A 19,206-nucleotide genomic window follows, 5' to 3' on the forward strand; every position below is an offset into this window, starting at 1 on the left:
TCTTTTGATTTGCTGAAAATTGGGTCGATCAAACAGAGGTAAGAAAGTGGAATATATGGAAGAAATGTTTGAAAGGAAAAGAAAGGAAGTTTTTTACGTTGTTGTTATGGAAAAATTGGTAAAAATGGATGGTTTTTCACGAGAAATAAGTTTAACCATTGTTAACTAGCATTATCAACAGCTGTTTTGAGGATGCAATGATTGATTGATGGTGTTTAAATATTAACAATACATTAAAACTATTTTAAAACGAAAGAGAAATTAAATAAATTAATGAACTGGCTTCGTTTATTTTTACAAAAATATTAGAGTTTTATCATTAGTAGAAAAATACAGTAATAAATATATTTATATAATAAAATTAATTTTTAATTTTTTGTGTGAATTTAGTTTTTATTGTTAAATTTGACTCTTAATTTTTAAAAGAGTCGAATTTAGTATTAACTTTTAAAAAAGTTGAATTGTTATTTTAAACATGGTAACTCGCACTAAAATTCACGTGTACTTTATGCTTCTTCTTCTTTTGAATATTTTATATAAATTTTAAATTATTTGTTGATGTGATATATAAGACAAATAGTGTTATGTACATAAAGTACACGTTAATTGCCACGTGGTTTGTCACGCCAACATCGTAAAAAAATTAATGTTTTAGTCAACATTTCCATTCATATTTTTAAAGGTTAATGATAAATTTTAACTAAAAAAAGAGTCAAATTGACCAAAGATGTAATTGTTGAGAGCAAAATTTATTATTATGCTTATAAAACCAAATGAATATGGTAAAAGTTAAAGGTTTAAAATTCATTATCTAGCAAGTTTAAATCTCACTATAATCAATTTTTATTGATTTTATATAAGAATATAAACAACAAAACCAAAACCAAAACACTTTAATAATACAAGTAGTTTACCAAGTTTTTTTTAGAGAGGAATACCTTAGGTTGAGTTCATGATGATGTCAAATCACTAAACTAATTTGTGTTATGCATGTTAGGAGGAATGTGTGTAAAGTGTATGCAAACACCTCAACATCCATGAGTCTCTCAGCATCCATGTGTATTGAGTTCAAGGTTAAGAGATTTGATCGAGGTAATTATTTAGCTGTTGGCTTAAACAACTAAATTAAATACAATCAAAGTCAGACTCCCATGATTGTAGGTTTCCACCCTTTCTATAAAAAATATTTTCTAAGTTCTTGAACTCTTTTAACTCTTTAAAAAAAGAGGTTTTTTTTTTACTTGTTTTATTGGGAAAATGATGGAACATGTGACATCAATATGGTGAAATCTCCAACATAGTTCTTTCTAATTTTTAATTTTTTAATGAAATGCTTTTATGATTTCTAACTTTAATATTTTTTAACAAGTAGATAGATTTCTTCGGATCCAACACAATTTATAGTTTCTGGAACTTGATCATCATATCAAAGAACGCTTGAAGGTTGTCAATTATAGATGGCATTTAGAATGACACCTTAGTTAAAAGATGGAGGCCTAAAACATTTACATTCCATTTTTCATGTGGAAAGCAACTATTACGCTCAAATATGTCGTTTTAATAATCGACCTTCTAACCGTTGAAGAGGCGGTGATCGTGATTTGTCGTAATTTGATACGTCAAATTAGGCTCTCCATTACACTTAAAGAGCTTATTCTCAAGCAATTTATGTGTCTTTTCGTTACTTTTGTCAATTTTTAGTTTTTGTTAGTTTTATGTCATTTTTTAGACCCAAATTGGCCAAACGTGCCAGGTGGAACTAAAGATATGATTGAGTGATATAGGAAGTTGAAATGGCCCAAGCTTGAAGAAATCACCTTCAGAAGGTGAGGGGTATAGCAATATTGAACCATGGAGGTCGTGATACCCCTGATAGTGCTGAAGTAAAGAGAATTGAAACCAACTCATGTGATATCAAGGGTGGGTATCGTGATACTGAGATCCCATCTAATCCTTATTAATGGCTCGCTTACTAAATTTTTCAATCTAGGCAAAGGGCTACTTAGGGGGATTCTCTTTCCCTGTATCTTTACGTTATTTGCATGAACATTCTTTCTCTTATACTCCAAAGAGCAAGAATGGATGAATTCTTATAGGGTGTGAAAATTACTAAAAATGTCCCCCATTAATCACCTCCATTTTACTGATGACTGTCTTATCTTTTACAACGCCTCAGTCCAACCTTGCAGATTGCTAAAGATTTTGCTCAAGAATTTATGCTTCCTCTTTGTGCTCCAAATTAATTTTAACAAATTTGAGCTCTTTCTCAACCTTTCAACGAAGTCTCAAGCAAAGAGATGGTTAAATAGTATCTTAAACACCAAAAGCTAACCAACCTAGCAAATATCTAGGCCTTGAGCTTGATAAATTGCATAAGAAAAAAAAAAGAGTTCTTCCATAACATTATCGATAAGGTGAATAACAAACTCGCTTCATGGAAGTCAAAGTGTCTATTGACAAGCGAAAGGCTAACCCTCATCAAGTCCACTTTGGCATCTCTCCCCTTCCATTCACTTTTCATGTTTAAAGCTCCTAATAATGTTTAAGAAAGAATTGATAGAGTTATTCATGCTTTTTGGTAGGGTCATGAAGTTTATGAAAGGAAACTTCATCTTTGTCATTGGGATAAAATTTGTACATCGTTGTGTGAAGGGGGCTTGGGATTTCAGAAGACTAAACTTTTCAATAAAGCCATCCTTTTAAAGATTGCTTGTCATATTATGACCGATCATCATTGTCTCCTCCTAAGAGTTTGAAGGGAAAGTACTACAAGCAACACCTTCTCGAAACCGTCAAAACCAAGGCTTCTAACTCATAGATTGGGAATTTTACTTGAAAGAAATATTTACAATCAAGGAAAAGATGTTCAACTCTAGAGTGGAAGTAATTGTTGGATTAGCAAAAAGCCAAATTTCTCCCTCTTAGACAGTGTAAGATATACTGATTCTGACATTCAAGTTCACTAACATAAGCAACTAGAAGCAAAGTAGAGCTTTAGATCTTTTAGAACCCTCTCATGCCCATGACCTCCTCAACAAGACTCTCTCAATCCAAGGCGATAGGAATAAGATTGTTTGGAGACTAGATCATTATGGTATTTTTTTTGGTTTAAATATCTACTACCAGCTCTATTGAACATGCCCATTAACCCCGCTTTCTAATAATCTGCAAAAAAAAATAGATAAATCTCTAGCGCCTCAAACTTCCTTACAAAATCATTGTTTTTTTTAGAAGATCTTCAATAATTTCCTCCCTACTAAAGACCTCCTCTCGAGGTGATTGTCTTTGAATGATTACACTTGCCTCTTTTGTACCACACTACCACCCACAGGGAAACAATAAAGTACCTCTTCCTTGAATGTCATTTTGCATGAGCCATTTGGTTTGGTTCCCCCTTTTTCCGTCTAGACTCTCTCAATGCCCCTTGTATCTCCAATTGGATCCTCCAAATTTTTCAGGACTCTAAGAGATTTTATAACCTTGTTGCTTGCACTCTCTGGATAATTTGTAAATTAAGAAATAAACTTATTTTCAAAAAATTGATCCTAATCCGATGGGTACCGTTATAAGAATCAATGAGTTCTATCAATTTATTCTTCACTCTTTCAACTCTGATCCTCCCCCGACCACCCAACAAAAGATTTTAAGACCTATTGACATTAAAAGAAAAAAATCTCTATTGGACTCTTTGTAACACCACACACCCGATTCGATTATCGGATTCAAATATGTGAGGTCACATTACATTGCCTAAACACCTCAAACTAGCTCAAAACAATTTCATAGGTTGACCTTATAAAGATTATTCATAACAATCAACATTTATGAACAGATGCACGCACTATAAATGCAATTATCTTTAATTATCTAGTCTTAGGGTTATCCAGCTCCACATTCAAAGTTAGGATTCAAATCCAACTCAAAGTACTAACAGTATGTCTCGAGATATTGAGATCTTATTTTTAGACAGGTAGTCATTGTCTACCATTTTTACTTTGAAGTAATCATGTCTCAAGACATTGGGTACATGTCTTAAGACTAAACCTTTCGTGTCTCCAGACTGGGTCTTGAGACATATTTCCCTTGTTTTATTATTTTTACTTCGATGTTTGGATGTCTTGAGACAAAGGGTTGCAAGACTAAATTAGGTTTGATGTTTACTTGTCTTGAGACATGCTCATTTATTTTTAGTGTTTCGAGACATGCTCGTGATGTCTCGAGACCAAATGGTAATTTTCTTATACTATGCAACATTTTGACATGAATTCCAACTTAAAAACTCGCCTAACATTCAACACCTTAGATGCACCGTTGTAAGATGGAAACTCCAATTGACAACTGATGGCATTCAACACCTCCTCCACTCGGTCTTCATTCAACAATAGATCATGGACAACAAGCAACTCAGAAAATAGACGAAACAATGGACAACTTGCACTTCCAAAGTCTTTATTAGCTTCTTTTAGACGTAATTTTGTTCTTGTTTATTGCAATTGTACCAAATAAAAAAACCGAATTCAACTTAATCGTTATTTTCTTTGTCAAGCTTAATCAACTCAAAGAATTGACCTAGCTCAATTTTATATCATAATGCTTAAAGTAAACGCACCCAATGTCACTAAACTATTAGTAAATTTACGTTTTAGACAGTCAACTTCAAAAAGTTGCAAAATTGTTATTGAAATATTTGAAAGTTTTTATTTAAGTTTTTGGGCTATTAAAATTGTTGTTATATGACAGTCTTCGTTCGCAATGCCTACACCTACAATTTTAGCTTTTTTTTCATAGAACAACTTTGAACACCATGAATCTACAAACTAAAATCCAAACAACTTTCTTCTTCGATCTTCGACATTGACCGTAAGATTTACTTGGATCTAAGGTATGTTCTACTCATTGATGGATACCGATCCGTCGTACCAATCATTGAATTGTCAGGTGGAGCTCACTAGTCAAACATTTAAAATAAAAAACCTAACAACTTAGTGACATAAATAAATTTTTTTGTATATTTTAGTGACTTAAAATAAGAAATTTCAAATAGTTCAGTGACCATTTTGTAACTTTTTGAAATTGAGTGACTAAATTGTAAAATTACAAATAATTTAGTGACCTTTGATGTAGTTTAACCTAATGCTTGATTTTGCGAATTTAAATCAATGGCATAATGACAAATTTGACCTATAACATTTCCATCTTTTGTTAATTTTATCATTATTATTTTTTAAGCTAAATTTGGCCATCAACCTTTTAAAAAGGTCGGATTTGACCATCAACATTTCAAAAACAGTCCATTTGTTTTTTTAACCAAAATATTAACTAAAACGCTAAATTTTTAAATATGGCAACTTGCAAGACAATCCAAGTGTACTTCATTTTTCTTTTAAATTTTCATGAACTTTTTATAATTATTTTTTTGAATTTTGAATTTTTTATTTTTAAATATTTTTTAGTTATTTATTGATGTGACATGTAAGATAAATACTGGTATCTGAGGATAAAGTACATATAGATTGTCATGCAAGTTGTCATGTCAATATCGTTAAAAATTAATGTTTGTCATTTTTCCGTGAAAGGAAAGCAATTTGACTCATTTTGAAATGTTTAGATTTAGCTAAAAAAGAAAATAAGGACAATTATGATAAAAAATATAAATATGGAGGACTAAATTTAGGATTATGCCTAAATCAATTAAGCCAAAAATCCTGCATGTAGCTGCTCCAGAGATGACTCGGCGGCTATAAGCTCCTTCGCCGCCCCCTTCTTTCTTCACTATTTTTTTTCACCACCAGAAAGGCAAAAACAATAAAATTGTTTTTGGGTACCAAAATAGCAGAGAAAAGAAAAAAAATTTAAAAATAAAACACATGTCCTTCTTCAATCTTCACCATTGATTCTAAAAATAAAGTTTAATTGCCTTCTTTCCTCGGATTTTCGATTTCTAATTTCTTTACTGGACGATAACTCCAATTTTTTTCAAATTTGATCTGTTTTGTTTTAATTGGAGGGGGCTTAGGTGGAATTGTATTAGGTTGTTTTAGTAGGCGATACGAAGATAGAGGTATCAGGTTGGAGCGACGCATCATTGGCGATGGAAGCGGAGGAGATGAAGGGAAAGGTTGTGGAAGAGAAAGATCAGGTTCGTGTCAAGAGGAAGACTTTGCAAGCTGTGCTGGAAGAGTGCCAGAGAGCTCTCGAATTGCTTAGTAACTGCGAAGATGGAACCGAGGATGACGATGAAGACGGCGAAGGTAAAGATGAAGTGAACCATCAAGGAGAACTCAACGGCGTCGATCTTAGAAGAGATCAAGAAGCAGATGAGGTTTGTTTAAATCTTTTCCTTCATTTCTTTGTTGTTAGTATTCTTAGGGTCTGGTTCTGGATTTAGATCTGTGTTTCGATGCTAAGAGAAACGGAGGGAAACAGAAGCGAAGGAAATATAAGTGAGGCTCCTTTAAATTCATTTTCCTTTTTTTTTTTAGCTTATAAAAGCTATTATTGTTTATTTTGCTGAATTTGTTATGGTCTTTGTGAGGATTTAGTTTGTTTAAACTTATACTATGTTTCTTCATGGAGAATCCCATGTTCAGAGTAGAAATTTGATTTTTAAATTTATGATTTGATTCTGTGTTCTGTTTTCCGACCTTCTTTTGTGAATTGGAGTGTTGGACCCTTAGTTTTAGTAACCAAGGATCAAACCCGGCAATCTCAACTATCCAAAGAAGGAAGATGAATGGTCAGGATCTTAATTAAACTCAGCTTGATTAGGGAAAATGAACTTATATTATGGCTAATGGTAGTTCTCGTTTGTGTTGGACGCATGATGCATCGGTTGCCTATCTATGTCAAGTGGTTTTCTGCCTCTGCACGCTTCGAGGGTGTTATTTTGCAAGACAAAAGTTTCCGTTTGAGCCTTGATTTTCAATTGTTCTAGTTATTGAAAGGAGTTTGCAGGTTTACTGTGATGATTGTTTCATTCTTGAGTCTGGCTCCATATTCTTGATTAAAAAGCTAAGATGTTCTATATTTGCATTACTCAATATTGAATTGAAAAGAAACAGAAAAATGAAAAACGAAGAGGATGTAGAAGGCAGAGGGTCAAAGGCAGGAGTGAACCCTAAACAAATTGAATAGACAAAAACACCCATCACCTTGTACTATTCATTAAAATTATGGCTTTTGTTGGTTTAGAGTCCATTTGCCTCTTTTTATGTGTTCCTTTACTTCTCTATGTACAAATATATATCTTGAAGAAAAGAGATAAATGAGAACGATACAGAGAAGAGATTGCTACTTTTCCATCATAACATTTGCTTTATGAGGTAGTAGAGTTTTCTGTTCAAAGATAACATGTTAGGAACTAATCCAAAAATGATTCAAATTTTATAAATAGTTTGTTAAAACAGAGCCCGAACTTGTGAAAAAACTGGAACCTTCTTCCTCTTCATATAGAAGTTGATTTACCAATGAAGTGATGGTTGCAAAGAGATAAAAATTTGATTTTTTTCCCACTGATGGTTGTATAATACCTTGGAGAGTGATGTGTTAGTTTGTTGTTATCCATAGTATTCCACTTTGCAATCACCCGTTTTTCAGATCTCATTGATCAAAATTAAGATCATATTGCACTTCTTCTCTAGTCAGCCTGCATATTTTATTTGCAATAAATATTAAAATCCAACTTAAATACAGTGATCCTTTATGCTTGATTTGATATGCTCTAACCCCTCTGGCCTTATATTAAAAGAACATAGTGTAAATGGCTTTACAACTTATGTAGTAGAAATTAGCAACGTGATAGAAAGTAGATCCACTTAATTTGCAATACTTGATGAAGTTTGCACTTGCTTTCCTATCAAATATTTCGAAATAGCTTGGATATCTAATGTGTGTGCCTCCTTTATTTTAAAAAAATGCAGTTGTGTGATCTTCTCAAATCTAGAGTTCAATGCCCTGACTTTCTTGAAAAGCTAGAGTGTGCTCAGGTACCAGTTCCAGAAAACATTGGCGGTATGCATCCAAACACGGTCCACATTAGACTGTTAGCATGTATCATTTTTTATTCTTTAGCAGGCATATTTATTCACTATATGAAGTTCATGCTTTAGACTGTTTGCTTTAAAACGATCTTTGTTGCCTGGATGCTAAATAAATTCTTCTTTGGAACCAGAAGATGGTAGTTCTTGGGACATGGTCAACCCAAATGATCTTTGGGGAGATGAAAATGGTGATTTGGATCAAGAAGATTATGTTCTTGTCAGGCAGGATGATATAGTAGAAGGAATTGCATGTTTTATGGCTGCGTATTTGCTGTCCCTTAAACAGACTAAGGTTTGTGAAATTTGCACTCTTTATTGGTATTACTATCATTTCAGATCATTTCAGTCTTCAATTCTTCTCTTTGTAGTCATTCATACCTAATACACTTGAGCCTAAAGTTTTAGTATTTTATGTCTAAAGTTTTTCTATGGTCTTACTATTTAGCGGACTGAATAAGAACTGTGTTTGCATGTTCATCATCTTTTGTTGTTCCAATTCTTCATTTTGCTTAAATATCCTGTTTTACGCCTTTATCTCACACATATTTGAACATGGGTATGGGGATAATGACCCTCCAAATAGATGGGAAAACTCAGAAAAAACAAAATATACCCGTGTTGGACATATACCTGAATCTGACACATCCATGTCCTGAGTAACTTAGAACCATTCAGCTGTGGATGCTAATGAGGTTTTTTTTTTTTTTTTGTTTTCTTCCCAGGACTTGAGCCCCAATCAACTTCAGCAAGGTGAGTTTATTTGTCTTCGTTAATGAGTTTTAGCATCAAATTATATTCCTCTCTCAATGTTACTGAAACTTCTAAGATACAATGTCTGTGTTGAACTTATATTTTCCATCTCAATTATCTTTTGTTCTATTCTAAACATTAATTTGGAAGAGGAATTCTGAACCATCTTTTGGATTTTCTTGTAGCACTGAGCAAGACCTTCTCTGTGAAAAAGAAAAAGGGAAAGCTTCGAAAAGCTTGGGATGGAAGCAAAGTCGTTTATAATGTGGCATCTTGGGGGGCAACTGCAATTGGGTATGTTATAATTTTAACCTCGACAATTGAATTCAGTTCCTACATTTTCTCCTAAAAGTTCCCTCAGTCGGCTCTGCTTTGCTGCTTATTCCCATTGTCCTATTTTGTGTATATGATTCAAATCTAAGTTGCTTTGGCCTTTCAAAAAATAAAAAACTCATATCCTACACCCATGTCCTATACATATTCGTACATGGGTATGGAGATATAACCCTCTAAAGGTCTTCTAAAAAAAATAAAAATTAAACATGCCAATATCCAACACCCACATCTAGAATCTAAGAAACATAGATACAAATTATTGAACAGGTTGATGATGACAATACATTTATTTGTTTATTCTTAAACAGGATATACCAAAACCCCTTACTTATGAGAGCCGCCTCGAAAGCCTTCTGGACTTCTTGCGAGGTAATATCAAAGCTTCTCTGATTTCCTTGCAAAATAGTTGGAGAAACAAAGTGGTGATATTGAAGGAATTCACTGTTGTGTATATATATATATGCGTTCTCACTGTCGAATGGAGCTTGGTGTTTCGTAGGTTTGGTGAACATGAACAACATTCTTTTTTTTCTTTCTTCTATGAATCCGTTGATTGATATTTGTAAATTTGATCTCTTCTAAATATTTCTTCTTCAAGCATTTCCTATTTGCAATCCATATCCATTGTCATCATGTGATCAGCATATGCAAAATGCTTTAGGTACTAATTCTATATCTAATAGTATTTTCTTACTACCAAACTTTTTTGTTTTTATATCAAAAATTGTATTAACAGTAATATTAACGGAGCCGAGGTGATAAAATTCTCAAGTTATTTTGGTCATCGTTTTACAAAGTTTACACTGGTGATGTAACTTCTACAAATCAAGACTAGATGAGATGGGATGATGAGCGTGCTTATTCACTCTTACTCTATCATTTAATTGATTCAAATTATAACTATCATCAAATAACAACCCAAAGGTCCCAAATCACCTGGACTGTGCATGATTTCTATAGCTTGGTAGAATTAGGGGCGTATAAATGGTTGGTTTGGTTAATATTTGAATCGAATTACTTGAAATGTAAAATTTTTTAACCTGAACTAATTTTTTAAAAAATATATTAACTGAATCGAAATGTTTTGGATAATACAGTCAGCTAATTCAATTAACCGGATTTTATGTCTTTGTACATTGTTAATGTTCATTTTCTTTTATTTAATAGTTCAAAAAATTTTAAATGGAGATGAAAACAATAAATAAGACATTAGAAATACTACATAAGTTTTGAAAGTAATTAATTACCTAATTTTGAACTAAATTAACCCATAACCAAAATTTCAAAAAATCATTAACAGGCTTTCGATCAAATTAAATTCGACCATCGACTGATTAATCGAATTAGATCAATTTGGTCAATTAATTTAATTTTAACTGAGACGGGTAATTAATTACTTGCGACTTTTGTTCTTGCGGGATCGTCTGATCTCTTAATCAAGATCTTCAAAAACAGAATCTTGACATCCTTCACAAGAACAATTAATGTCCCAAGGACAATGTCCTGTATTGGGATCTTTGAAAAAATATACAGGCTTTCCATCAGACTTAAAGCTCTGTATAAGAGGTGCTTCTGGCCCTGGAACTATGTTGTCAGGCTCCAGGGGTTGTAACATCATCTGTGTGGAAAATACTGGCGGAGTAGGAAGCTGCTTCAGATGGCTATGATCAAATTTTATCTCACTCATCCCATCAGATCTGGTGATGATTTGACTTTTTGTGGAGCAGATTGGCTGGTCATGCTGGTGGATCTGTTCATAATTAGTAACCCATTTTTCTGGCAAGAGCTTAAGCAACTCCTGTTTTGGGATCCGTTTTGGCACATGTACTCAATGAGGTTCTTCTCTAGTATTGACTGAAATGAGAAGAGAATCGTCAGATCCTTGATTTGATAACTTAAAAGCATGATCTTGAACTTTGTATACAATCTGGTAATGCAAGGTCACCGTTACTGCTGATTCCACCATTTCTGCTCCAATGATCTGGATCTGGACTTTTAGAGCATCAAGGAGATTGAGATCTTAGAAAGACATGGTGAAATTTGGGAATAACGTCACCATGGCCATTCCTGAGCTTAGTGTTGCTTCCACTGTACCAATGCAAGCATCCTGGTATTTTTTGTATCTAGAATCAATGAGAGCAATTCTGGAAACAACTGGTTTCCCAACAGTTCCATGATAGTTGAGGGCTAATCTAACCGCACCAAAATGGATATGAGAATATCCATGTTGACTCCATTATTGCGGGAAATTCGAAAGAATTTCAAGAGTAACAAACTGTTCCTCTTGACCACCATAGATGAGATGTTTATCAAATTTTAACGACTGTACATACTCACGGACATTTTTCCTACTAGTATAAATAAGGGACTTTATACTTTTAATAAGAGAAAATGTGGGTTTCGGGTAGGTGGAGTAGGGATTTACAAGGGGTAGGTCTGTTGCCTTGACCTTTTCTTCTTCTGTAAAACATTCTATTTCATACAAAAAGGAAATTTTTTTTGCAGTATGAGACTTTAAAGGAAAACTAGGTAAAGTTACAGGAGCTGAGAATTCTTCTAATGGAGGAAAATCTTGTTCATAGGAAGAGGTTCTTTCATACATCTGTACCTCCGGAATCTTTGGTTCTGGAGGGATCACAATCTTCTTTTCTTGGGCACACTTCTAGAGTTGATTGTGTTTTTTGACCCATTTGTTGATCCTTTTGTAGCATGGCTGCTTTAAAGGCTTTACCAACCATCGCTGGTTTTCTGGATCTTCTTTGGGTGGCTGTGGTGGTTCTGGAAAAGGTTGATCCTGGATTTTTGGAGATTGCAGCTTTGGTCTTTGGGCAGAATAGTCTACAAGGTAGACAAATTTGCCATTATCTTCTCCTAACGGACCAATATTTGGATCTCCATCCATCCATCTTTTGTACAATTCTGACTGGCTTGATTTCTTGCGGCTTTTGTTCCTGCGGGATCGTCTGATCTCTTCATCAAAATCTTCAAAAACAGAATCTTGACATCCTTCACAAAAACAATTAATGTCCCAAGGACAATGTCCTGTATTGGGATCTTTGAAAAAATATAAAGGCTTTCCATCAGACTTAAAGGTCTGACACTGGAGCAGCAGAAACAATCATGAATCCTGAAATTTTACCAACAGAATGGTGGGAACTTTATACCAGATACTTTCAGTCAGCAGCAAACAAAGTTTTTGCGACATACTTGAGAAGCAAACCTATCAGAATCCAGTTTTTCCCTGGATGTTCAGTCACTACTACAATCATTGGATCAAACCTTCCAGGAAAAGATCTCATTGTTGGTTTTGATCTTTACACCAAAGCTAGACAATTGAGGATTCTACCAGAAGGGATAAAGTTTAAACAAATACCAAATATGCAAGGGAGCTTGAAGATGGGATATCTATAATTAATGGATCATAACAGCAGGTATGCTATGCCAAAACTTAGGCCATTTTTCCTCTTTTGGTCGTTCAACAGGCACTGCCTTTTAGCTGTTAATATCATTAACCCAGAATACTTCTCCAAACTCACTTGGATTTAGCATCCCTGTCTAAGCTTATTTTCTGATGTGCAGGATCCATTGAATGGCAAGCACAGAGCATACTTCTAAACCTCTCTATTCCTCTTTTTCTCTAATAAGGGAATATCAATGAAAGAAAATCTCCAGTAAGTTTAGAAGTATGCTCTGTGCTTGTCATTCATAGGAAGAGGTTCTTTCATACATCTGTACCTCCGGAATCTTTGGTTTTGGAGGGATCACAATTTTCTCTTCTTAGGCACACTTCTGGAGTTGATTGTGCTTTTTGACCCATTTGTTAATCCTTTTGTAGCATGGCTGCTTTAAAGGCTTTAGCAACTATTGCTGGTTTTCTAGATCTTCTTTGGGTGGCTGTGGTGGTTCTGGAAAAGGTTGATCCTAGATTTTTGGATATTGCAGCTTTGGTCTTTGGGCAGAATAGTCTACGGTGGGCAGAATGGTTCTCTAGGTATTGTTTTGATGCTAAACACATTCAAGGAAAAACCAATGTCTTAGCTGATATCCTCTTAAGACCAACCATTAAACTAGCAGAAAGTTTCATGTTCCAACATTCATCCTCATCCAAAACCAATGTCTTAGCTGGATTTCTCCCATGGTTAGATTGAGAATGTTTCTGTTTTGCCTGTAGAGATTCTGGTTGATGGCTACTTGTAATGGATCTGGAATAGATGCAACCACTGCTTGCTTTAGACTGGAATCCAATCCAAGGGCACAAAAAAGTTTTGTCATTGCATAAAAATACTTAGACAAATCTTTCTTTCTGTAGGAACAACATCTTCTTTTGAAAAATTCTCTTCTCTTGAGAGTTAACAGATCATCAGGATTTCCAATAAAATGGGTATGAATAATCTTAATTGCTTAGGATAAATCTGTCAACACCAAGAACTGCATTTGATCACCTTGACTATGAACACAATGAACAGTCACTATGTGCAATTCAGAGCATTGAGTTCAGTGACTCTGAGTCATCATCATCAGAAATATTTATGCTTCAAACACAGAAGTCAATCCATTCTCTGCTATTAAACTCTCAAATTCTATCTCAGATTCCCATACCACATGTTCCAGTCTCAATCTGTTTAGAAAAATATGGTAAGTTGATCACTATTATTGCCTTTATTGACACTGGAGCAGCAGAAACAATCATGAATCCTAAAGCTTTACCAACAGAATGGTGGGAACCTTATACCAGATACTTTCAGTCAGTAGCAAACAAAGTTTTTACGACATACTTGAAAAGCAAACTTATCAGAATCTAGTTTTTCCCTGGATGTTCAGTCACTACTACAGTCCTTGGATCAAACCTTCCAGGAAAAGATCTCATTGTTAGTTTTGATCTTTACACCAAAGCTAGACAAGAGGATTCTACCAGAAGGGATAAAGTTTAAATAAATGTTTAAACCTTTTGTTCAAACCCCCAAGCTATTCTCAGTTGATGCATTAAAAATTCAACAGATAGTAGAAGAATTAAAAGAAAGATATTGTGCTGAATCTCATTCGGAGTTTTTGAAAAAATACAAAAATCCTTTATGGAAAAATCTAAATTTTTCATTAAACTGCCATTCAAGAAGAATGAAGATATCAACCCCACAAAATCCAGTCATATGGGTATGAATCCAGAACATATCAGACTAGCAGAAGAAGCATGTCAACAACTACTGGATCAAAGGTTGATAGAGGCCTCAGATTCACAATGGGCTTGTGAAGCATTTTATGTCAACAAAAGATCAGAACAGGCTAGCGGAAAGTTAAGACTAGTAATTAATTATCAGCCTCTTAACTATTTTCTTCAAGATGATAAATTTCCTTTGCCCAACAGAAATACTTTATTCTCAAGCCTTGCAAAAGCCCGAGTGTTTTCCAAGTTTGACCTAAACGCAGGTTTTTGGCAATTGGGGATAAGCTCAGAAGACAGGCCTAAAACGGGATTTTGTATCCCAAACAAACATTTTCAATGGACAGTGATGCCCTTTGGGCTTAAAACAGCCCCATCACTATTCCAGAAAGCCATGATAAAGATTTTCCAACCCATAATAGATAAGGCCCTGGTCTACATAGACGCTATTCTCCTTTACAGTCCAGATCAGGAAAGCCATGCAGCTCTTATTGAAGAATTTCAACAAATCATATTCAAATATGGAATCATGCTCTCTAAAAGGAAGATGCAGACTGATAAAAAAGAAATAAAATTCCTTGGTATGATCATCAAAGAAGGGAGATATCAACCCTATCCTAGTATTGCTAAGGAATTGAAGAAGTTTCCAACTAAGAACTTTGTCTTTCACTTTGTAAAAGTAGATTCCCTCTTATCTGCTCGTTTAACTTTATGTCTTTCACTTTGTAAAAGCAGATTCCCTCTTATCTGCTCGTTTAGCTTTATGTCTTTCACTTTGTAAAAGCAGATTCCCTCTTATCTGCTCGTTTAGCTTTTATCCCCTATATAAGGGACTTAGGTTCTCAGTTGTAAAAGTAAGTTTGGCAAAGAAATAAAAAATATCAGTGTGTTTTGAAAATCATGTCTTTCTAAACCTCTCTATTCCTCTTCCTCTCTGATAAGGGAATATCAATGAAAGAAAATCTCCCGTGAGTTTAGAAGTATGCTCTGTGCTTGCCATTCAATGGATCTTGCACATCAGAAACTAAGCTTAAACAGGGATGCTAAATCCAGGTGAGTTTGGAGAAGTATTCTGGGTTAATGGTATTAACAGCTAAAAGGCAGTTCCTGTTGAACGGCCAAAAGAGGAAAAGGGCCTAAGTTTTGGCATAGCATACCTGCTGTTATAATCCATTAATTCTGGATATCCCGTCTTCAAGCTCCCCTGCATATTTGGTATCAGAGTCATCAACTCCTAGATTTTCTTTCATTTGAAAAGCCCAAACTTAGAAGGAATGGAAGTGTGCAAAACATTATTACTCCCAGAACCTCTACTTCAAAAGCTCCTGTAACTTTACCTAGTTTTCCTTTAAAGTATCATACTGCAAAAAAGATTTCCTCTTTGTATGAAGTAGAATATTTTACAGAAGAAGATAAGGTCAAGGCAACAGACCTACCCCTTGTAAATCCCTACTCTACATACCAGAAACCCACCTTTTCTCCTATTAAAAGTATAAAGTCTCTTATTTATACTAGTAGGAAAAATGTCTGTGAGTATGTACAGTCGTCAAAATTTGATAAACATCTCATCTATGGTGGCCAAGAGGAACAATTTGTTACTCTTAAAATTCCTTCAAATTTCCCGCAAGAATGGAGTCAGCATGGATATTCTCATATCCATTTTGGTGCGGTTAGATTAGCCCTCAACTATCATGGAATTGCTCGGAAACCAGTTGTTTTTTATTTTCAAAACACACTAATATTTTTTATTTCTTTACCAAACTTACTTTTATAACTGAAAACTTTAGTCCCTTATGTAATCACTGAATTTTGTCCGGCTCGATTTCATTTTTTTAAAAAAATTTCAAAAAAAATACAAAAATAAAAAATTACATTTTGACCCCTAAAATTTTTGAAATTTCACTTTAACCCCTCAAATTTTTAAAATTACATTTTAACCCTAAAATTTTCTCAAAATTACACTTTGGCCCTAGAAGTTTTACGATGTTTGCAATTTGGTCTGTCTGCATCCGACAAGGCAAGTTCTTGACCTACATCTGACAATGACCTAAAGCATGGCCTCTCTCTCCCTAGCCACCGCTACTGCAAAAAGAAGAAAATCAACAATTTAAAAGGGTTTTCGAACCCCCAATTCAGCAGCCAAGAAGATGAGAGCAAAGAAAAAAAAACCAAAATTTTTTAAGTAAAAAAGAAGCAAAAACAGCAGCGAAAGGAGGTCACCATGTCGTGGTGCAGCGTCACCGCACTCATGCCACGCCCAATACCTAGCAAAGCAAAGCAATAATACAAAAAAGTAAAAAAAAATAGCAAACAAAGAAGAAAAAAAGCAAAGAAAGAAAAGAAAAGAAGAAAATAGGGAGAGGTGAGCTCCTCATGCCGACAAACAGATCGGGTGGGAGGAGCACTGTCGAAATGATCGGCAAAGAAAGAAAGGAAGGAAAGAAGAAGAAAGAAAGAAGAAAGAAGAAAGAAAGAAGAAAAGGGGAAGAAGGAAGAAAAAAAAAAGAAAATATTTTTTTAAATCGGGCTGACCCGACCCGACCTGGCCGACCCGAGAACCCGACCCGCAGCAGCAGCCCAAAAAAAAGCAACAAACCCAGAAAAAAAAAAGAAGAGCAGCAGAAATAAAAGCAGGCCACATCAGCAGGCCCAATAGCAGCAGCAGCCCAGACCAGTTTCAGCAGGTAGGCCAGCAGCAGGCTCCAGGCCCAGCTCCAGCAGCAGGCCTGTAGCAGCCCAGTCCCCAGCAGCCCAGCAGGCCCAGTTCGCCCATTAGCCCAGCAAAAAAAAAGGAGAGAAAAAAAAGAAGAAAAAGAAAAGAAAAAAGAAAAAAAAAGAGGTTCAATTCGTGTAACTCGTTCGGTGAAGCTCGTGTTTTGGATTTTTCGGTAATTTCGCTTATTTCACTTTTAATTTAATGTTCGTATTTTTATGCTATTTCATTTTAATATTATTAGTACTTCATACATTTTTATATTTTTTGTATTTATATATTTTAATTTTATTTTATTTTATTTTAAATAATTTTAATAAATAAAGCAACGAATCGATTTAACGTAAAATCGTTGATTTCATCGCTATGTTGGGTGAATATCACCGGCTTGTGTTAAACTCGATACGCCCTTTTAAAAATAAAAAAATATTCAAAAATTATATTTTCAAAAAAAAATCATCGGGTTTTGAAATTTTCGTGTCTTCAAAAAAATTTCTCGTGTTTTCAAAAATAAGGTAACGAGTCGATTGACACTAATTCGTTGATTTCATTGCTATGTTGAGTGAATATCACCGATTAGTGTTAAATACGATACGTGCTTAATATAAAATCGGAAAATTTTTCGTGTTTTCAAAATTCTCGTGTTTCAAAAAGTTTCATGTTTTCAAAAATTCTCGTGTTTTAAAAAAAATTCGTGTTTCAAAAATCCTCATGATTTTCTAAAAAGTTCTGTGTTTCAAAAATTTCGGTGTTTTGAAAATTTTCGTGTTTTCAAAAAAAATCACGTGTTTCATAAATTTTCGTTTTTTTTGTAAAAAAAATTGTGTTTCTAAAATTCTCGTGTTTTAAAAATTCTCGTGTTTTAATCGGATCACGATTAAATATTAAATTGAACTCGTATTTTTGAAAATTAAGACAACACGCGTTTAACGAGATACCAATTTTGGGCGTCGCGAGGGTGCTAATACCTTCCTTGCGCGTAACCGACTCTCGAACCCTAATTTTCTCTGGATTTTGACGTGGACCTAAAATTGCCTCTTTTTTAGAATTTTTTTTTTAAAAAAATTCTTCTAAAAAGAGATTTTTGAAGGTGTCCGATCACACCTAGACAAAAGATCGGTGGCGACTCCTTTTTTTTAAAGAAAATCAAAACTCAATTTTTTAAATTTTCAATAATCACTTCGACTAGCGCCCTTGCCCAAAATTTTAGGTCGCTACACCTTATATAGGGGATAAAAGCTAAACAAGCAGATAAGAGGGAATCTGCTTTTACAAAGTGAAAGACATAAAGCTAAACGAGCAGATAAGAAGGAATCTACTTTTACAAAGTGAAAGACAATTATTCATATAAAACAAACTACTTTATGCTTCTTTAGTCAGTGTCATAATCTGTACTGGCATCAGAGGTGAGATTTAACTCTTTAATTCTTCGTTTCTTTTCCTCTCTTGCTCTGTAGCATTTCAGTTCCAGCTGTTCAATTCTCTGTTCCAAATCATCTAGTGGTGTCACTTCATGAATGTCTTTCCAAAGAGATGAGTCTTCATGCTTATTCATCAATGATGGCGTGTCTCGAATCGCTTGCTACAATACATTGGATACTCTTGAGACCATTCTTTAGGATTTGGGATGTTTGTCTGGTATTCCACCAAAGCTTTCATCAATTGTTCTTGGTAAAGTGTCGGTGGATTATTGTGAATACGCCATGGTGCAGATGTGTCTTGTAAAGGCCAAATTTCAGAGTGGATGGTTCTATTAATCTGTATTTTATTTATATATTATATGGCAGCCCATTTCTGGTACGGTAGTAGAAAATCTGTGACAGGCAAACTCGCAACTACTCCAAAGCTAATAACCATCATATCACTTTGGCTGTATTAGTAAGATCCCTCCATATCCCGTAACTCACGTTCAATCCTTTAATAAAAAGTGGAATCAAGTTGAAGCTGAAACAGGAAAAAGGTGAAGGTAACATTCGGATCCAAGATCTGGCCACCCAATACAATATGCTTTGATATAGCTTTCTATGTTGATCTTTTGCCTTTCTCCCTTCCTTCCATTTTCTTGTACTCACTAAAAGCGACGGAATCGGATGAGCAAGGTCTACTTATCACTCTCCAGAATCACAATAAAAATACGAGCAAAAGAAATTTATGAAAATATTAAAGAATAAAGTTTAAGCGTCGAAAGAAATAAATGAAATTCGAAAGCA

The 19,206-nt window shown here is 34.4% G+C and overlaps 1 protein-coding gene across 2 annotated transcripts; it reads left to right on the forward strand.

Moving 5' to 3' along the window:
- Window positions 1-5,726: 5,726 nt before the first annotated feature.
- LOC105770318 (uncharacterized) lies at window positions 5,727-9,743 on the forward strand. Of its 2 annotated transcripts, none has more exons than XM_012591462.2 (6): window positions 5,727-6,322; window positions 7,920-8,010; window positions 8,174-8,331; window positions 8,762-8,789; window positions 8,975-9,083; window positions 9,434-9,743. In XM_012591462.2, exons 1-6 carry the CDS (start codon window positions 6,092-6,094, stop codon window positions 9,513-9,515), a joined length of 699 nt encoding a protein of 232 aa, XP_012446916.1. In that variant the 5' UTR covers window positions 5,727-6,091; the 3' UTR covers window positions 9,516-9,743. The 2 variants fall into 2 exon arrangements, with proteins under 2 accessions (XP_012446916.1, XP_012446915.1); XM_012591461.2 differs by having other exon boundaries at window positions 5,728-6,322; window positions 8,171-8,331.
- The last annotated feature ends 9,463 nt before the right edge of the window (window positions 9,744-19,206 follow it).

This window comes from Gossypium raimondii, chromosome 5, assembly GCF_025698545.1.
Source record: "Gossypium raimondii isolate GPD5lz chromosome 5, ASM2569854v1, whole genome shotgun sequence".
NCBI classification, from domain to species: Eukaryota; Viridiplantae; Streptophyta; class Magnoliopsida; order Malvales; family Malvaceae; genus Gossypium; species Gossypium raimondii.

Coding starts and splice junctions, on each gene's coding strand:
- LOC105770318 (XM_012591461.2), top strand. CDS start 6,092: ATGGAAGCGGAGGAGATGAAGGGAAAGGTTGTGGAAGAGAAAGATCAG. Junction 8,011..8,170: donor AGTTCCAGAAAACATTGGCG/GTATGCATCCAA, acceptor CTTTGGAACCAG/AAGATGGTAGTTCTTGGGAC. Junction 8,790..8,974: donor CCCCAATCAACTTCAGCAAG/GTGAGTTTATTT, acceptor ATTTTCTTGTAG/CACTGAGCAAGACCTTCTCT.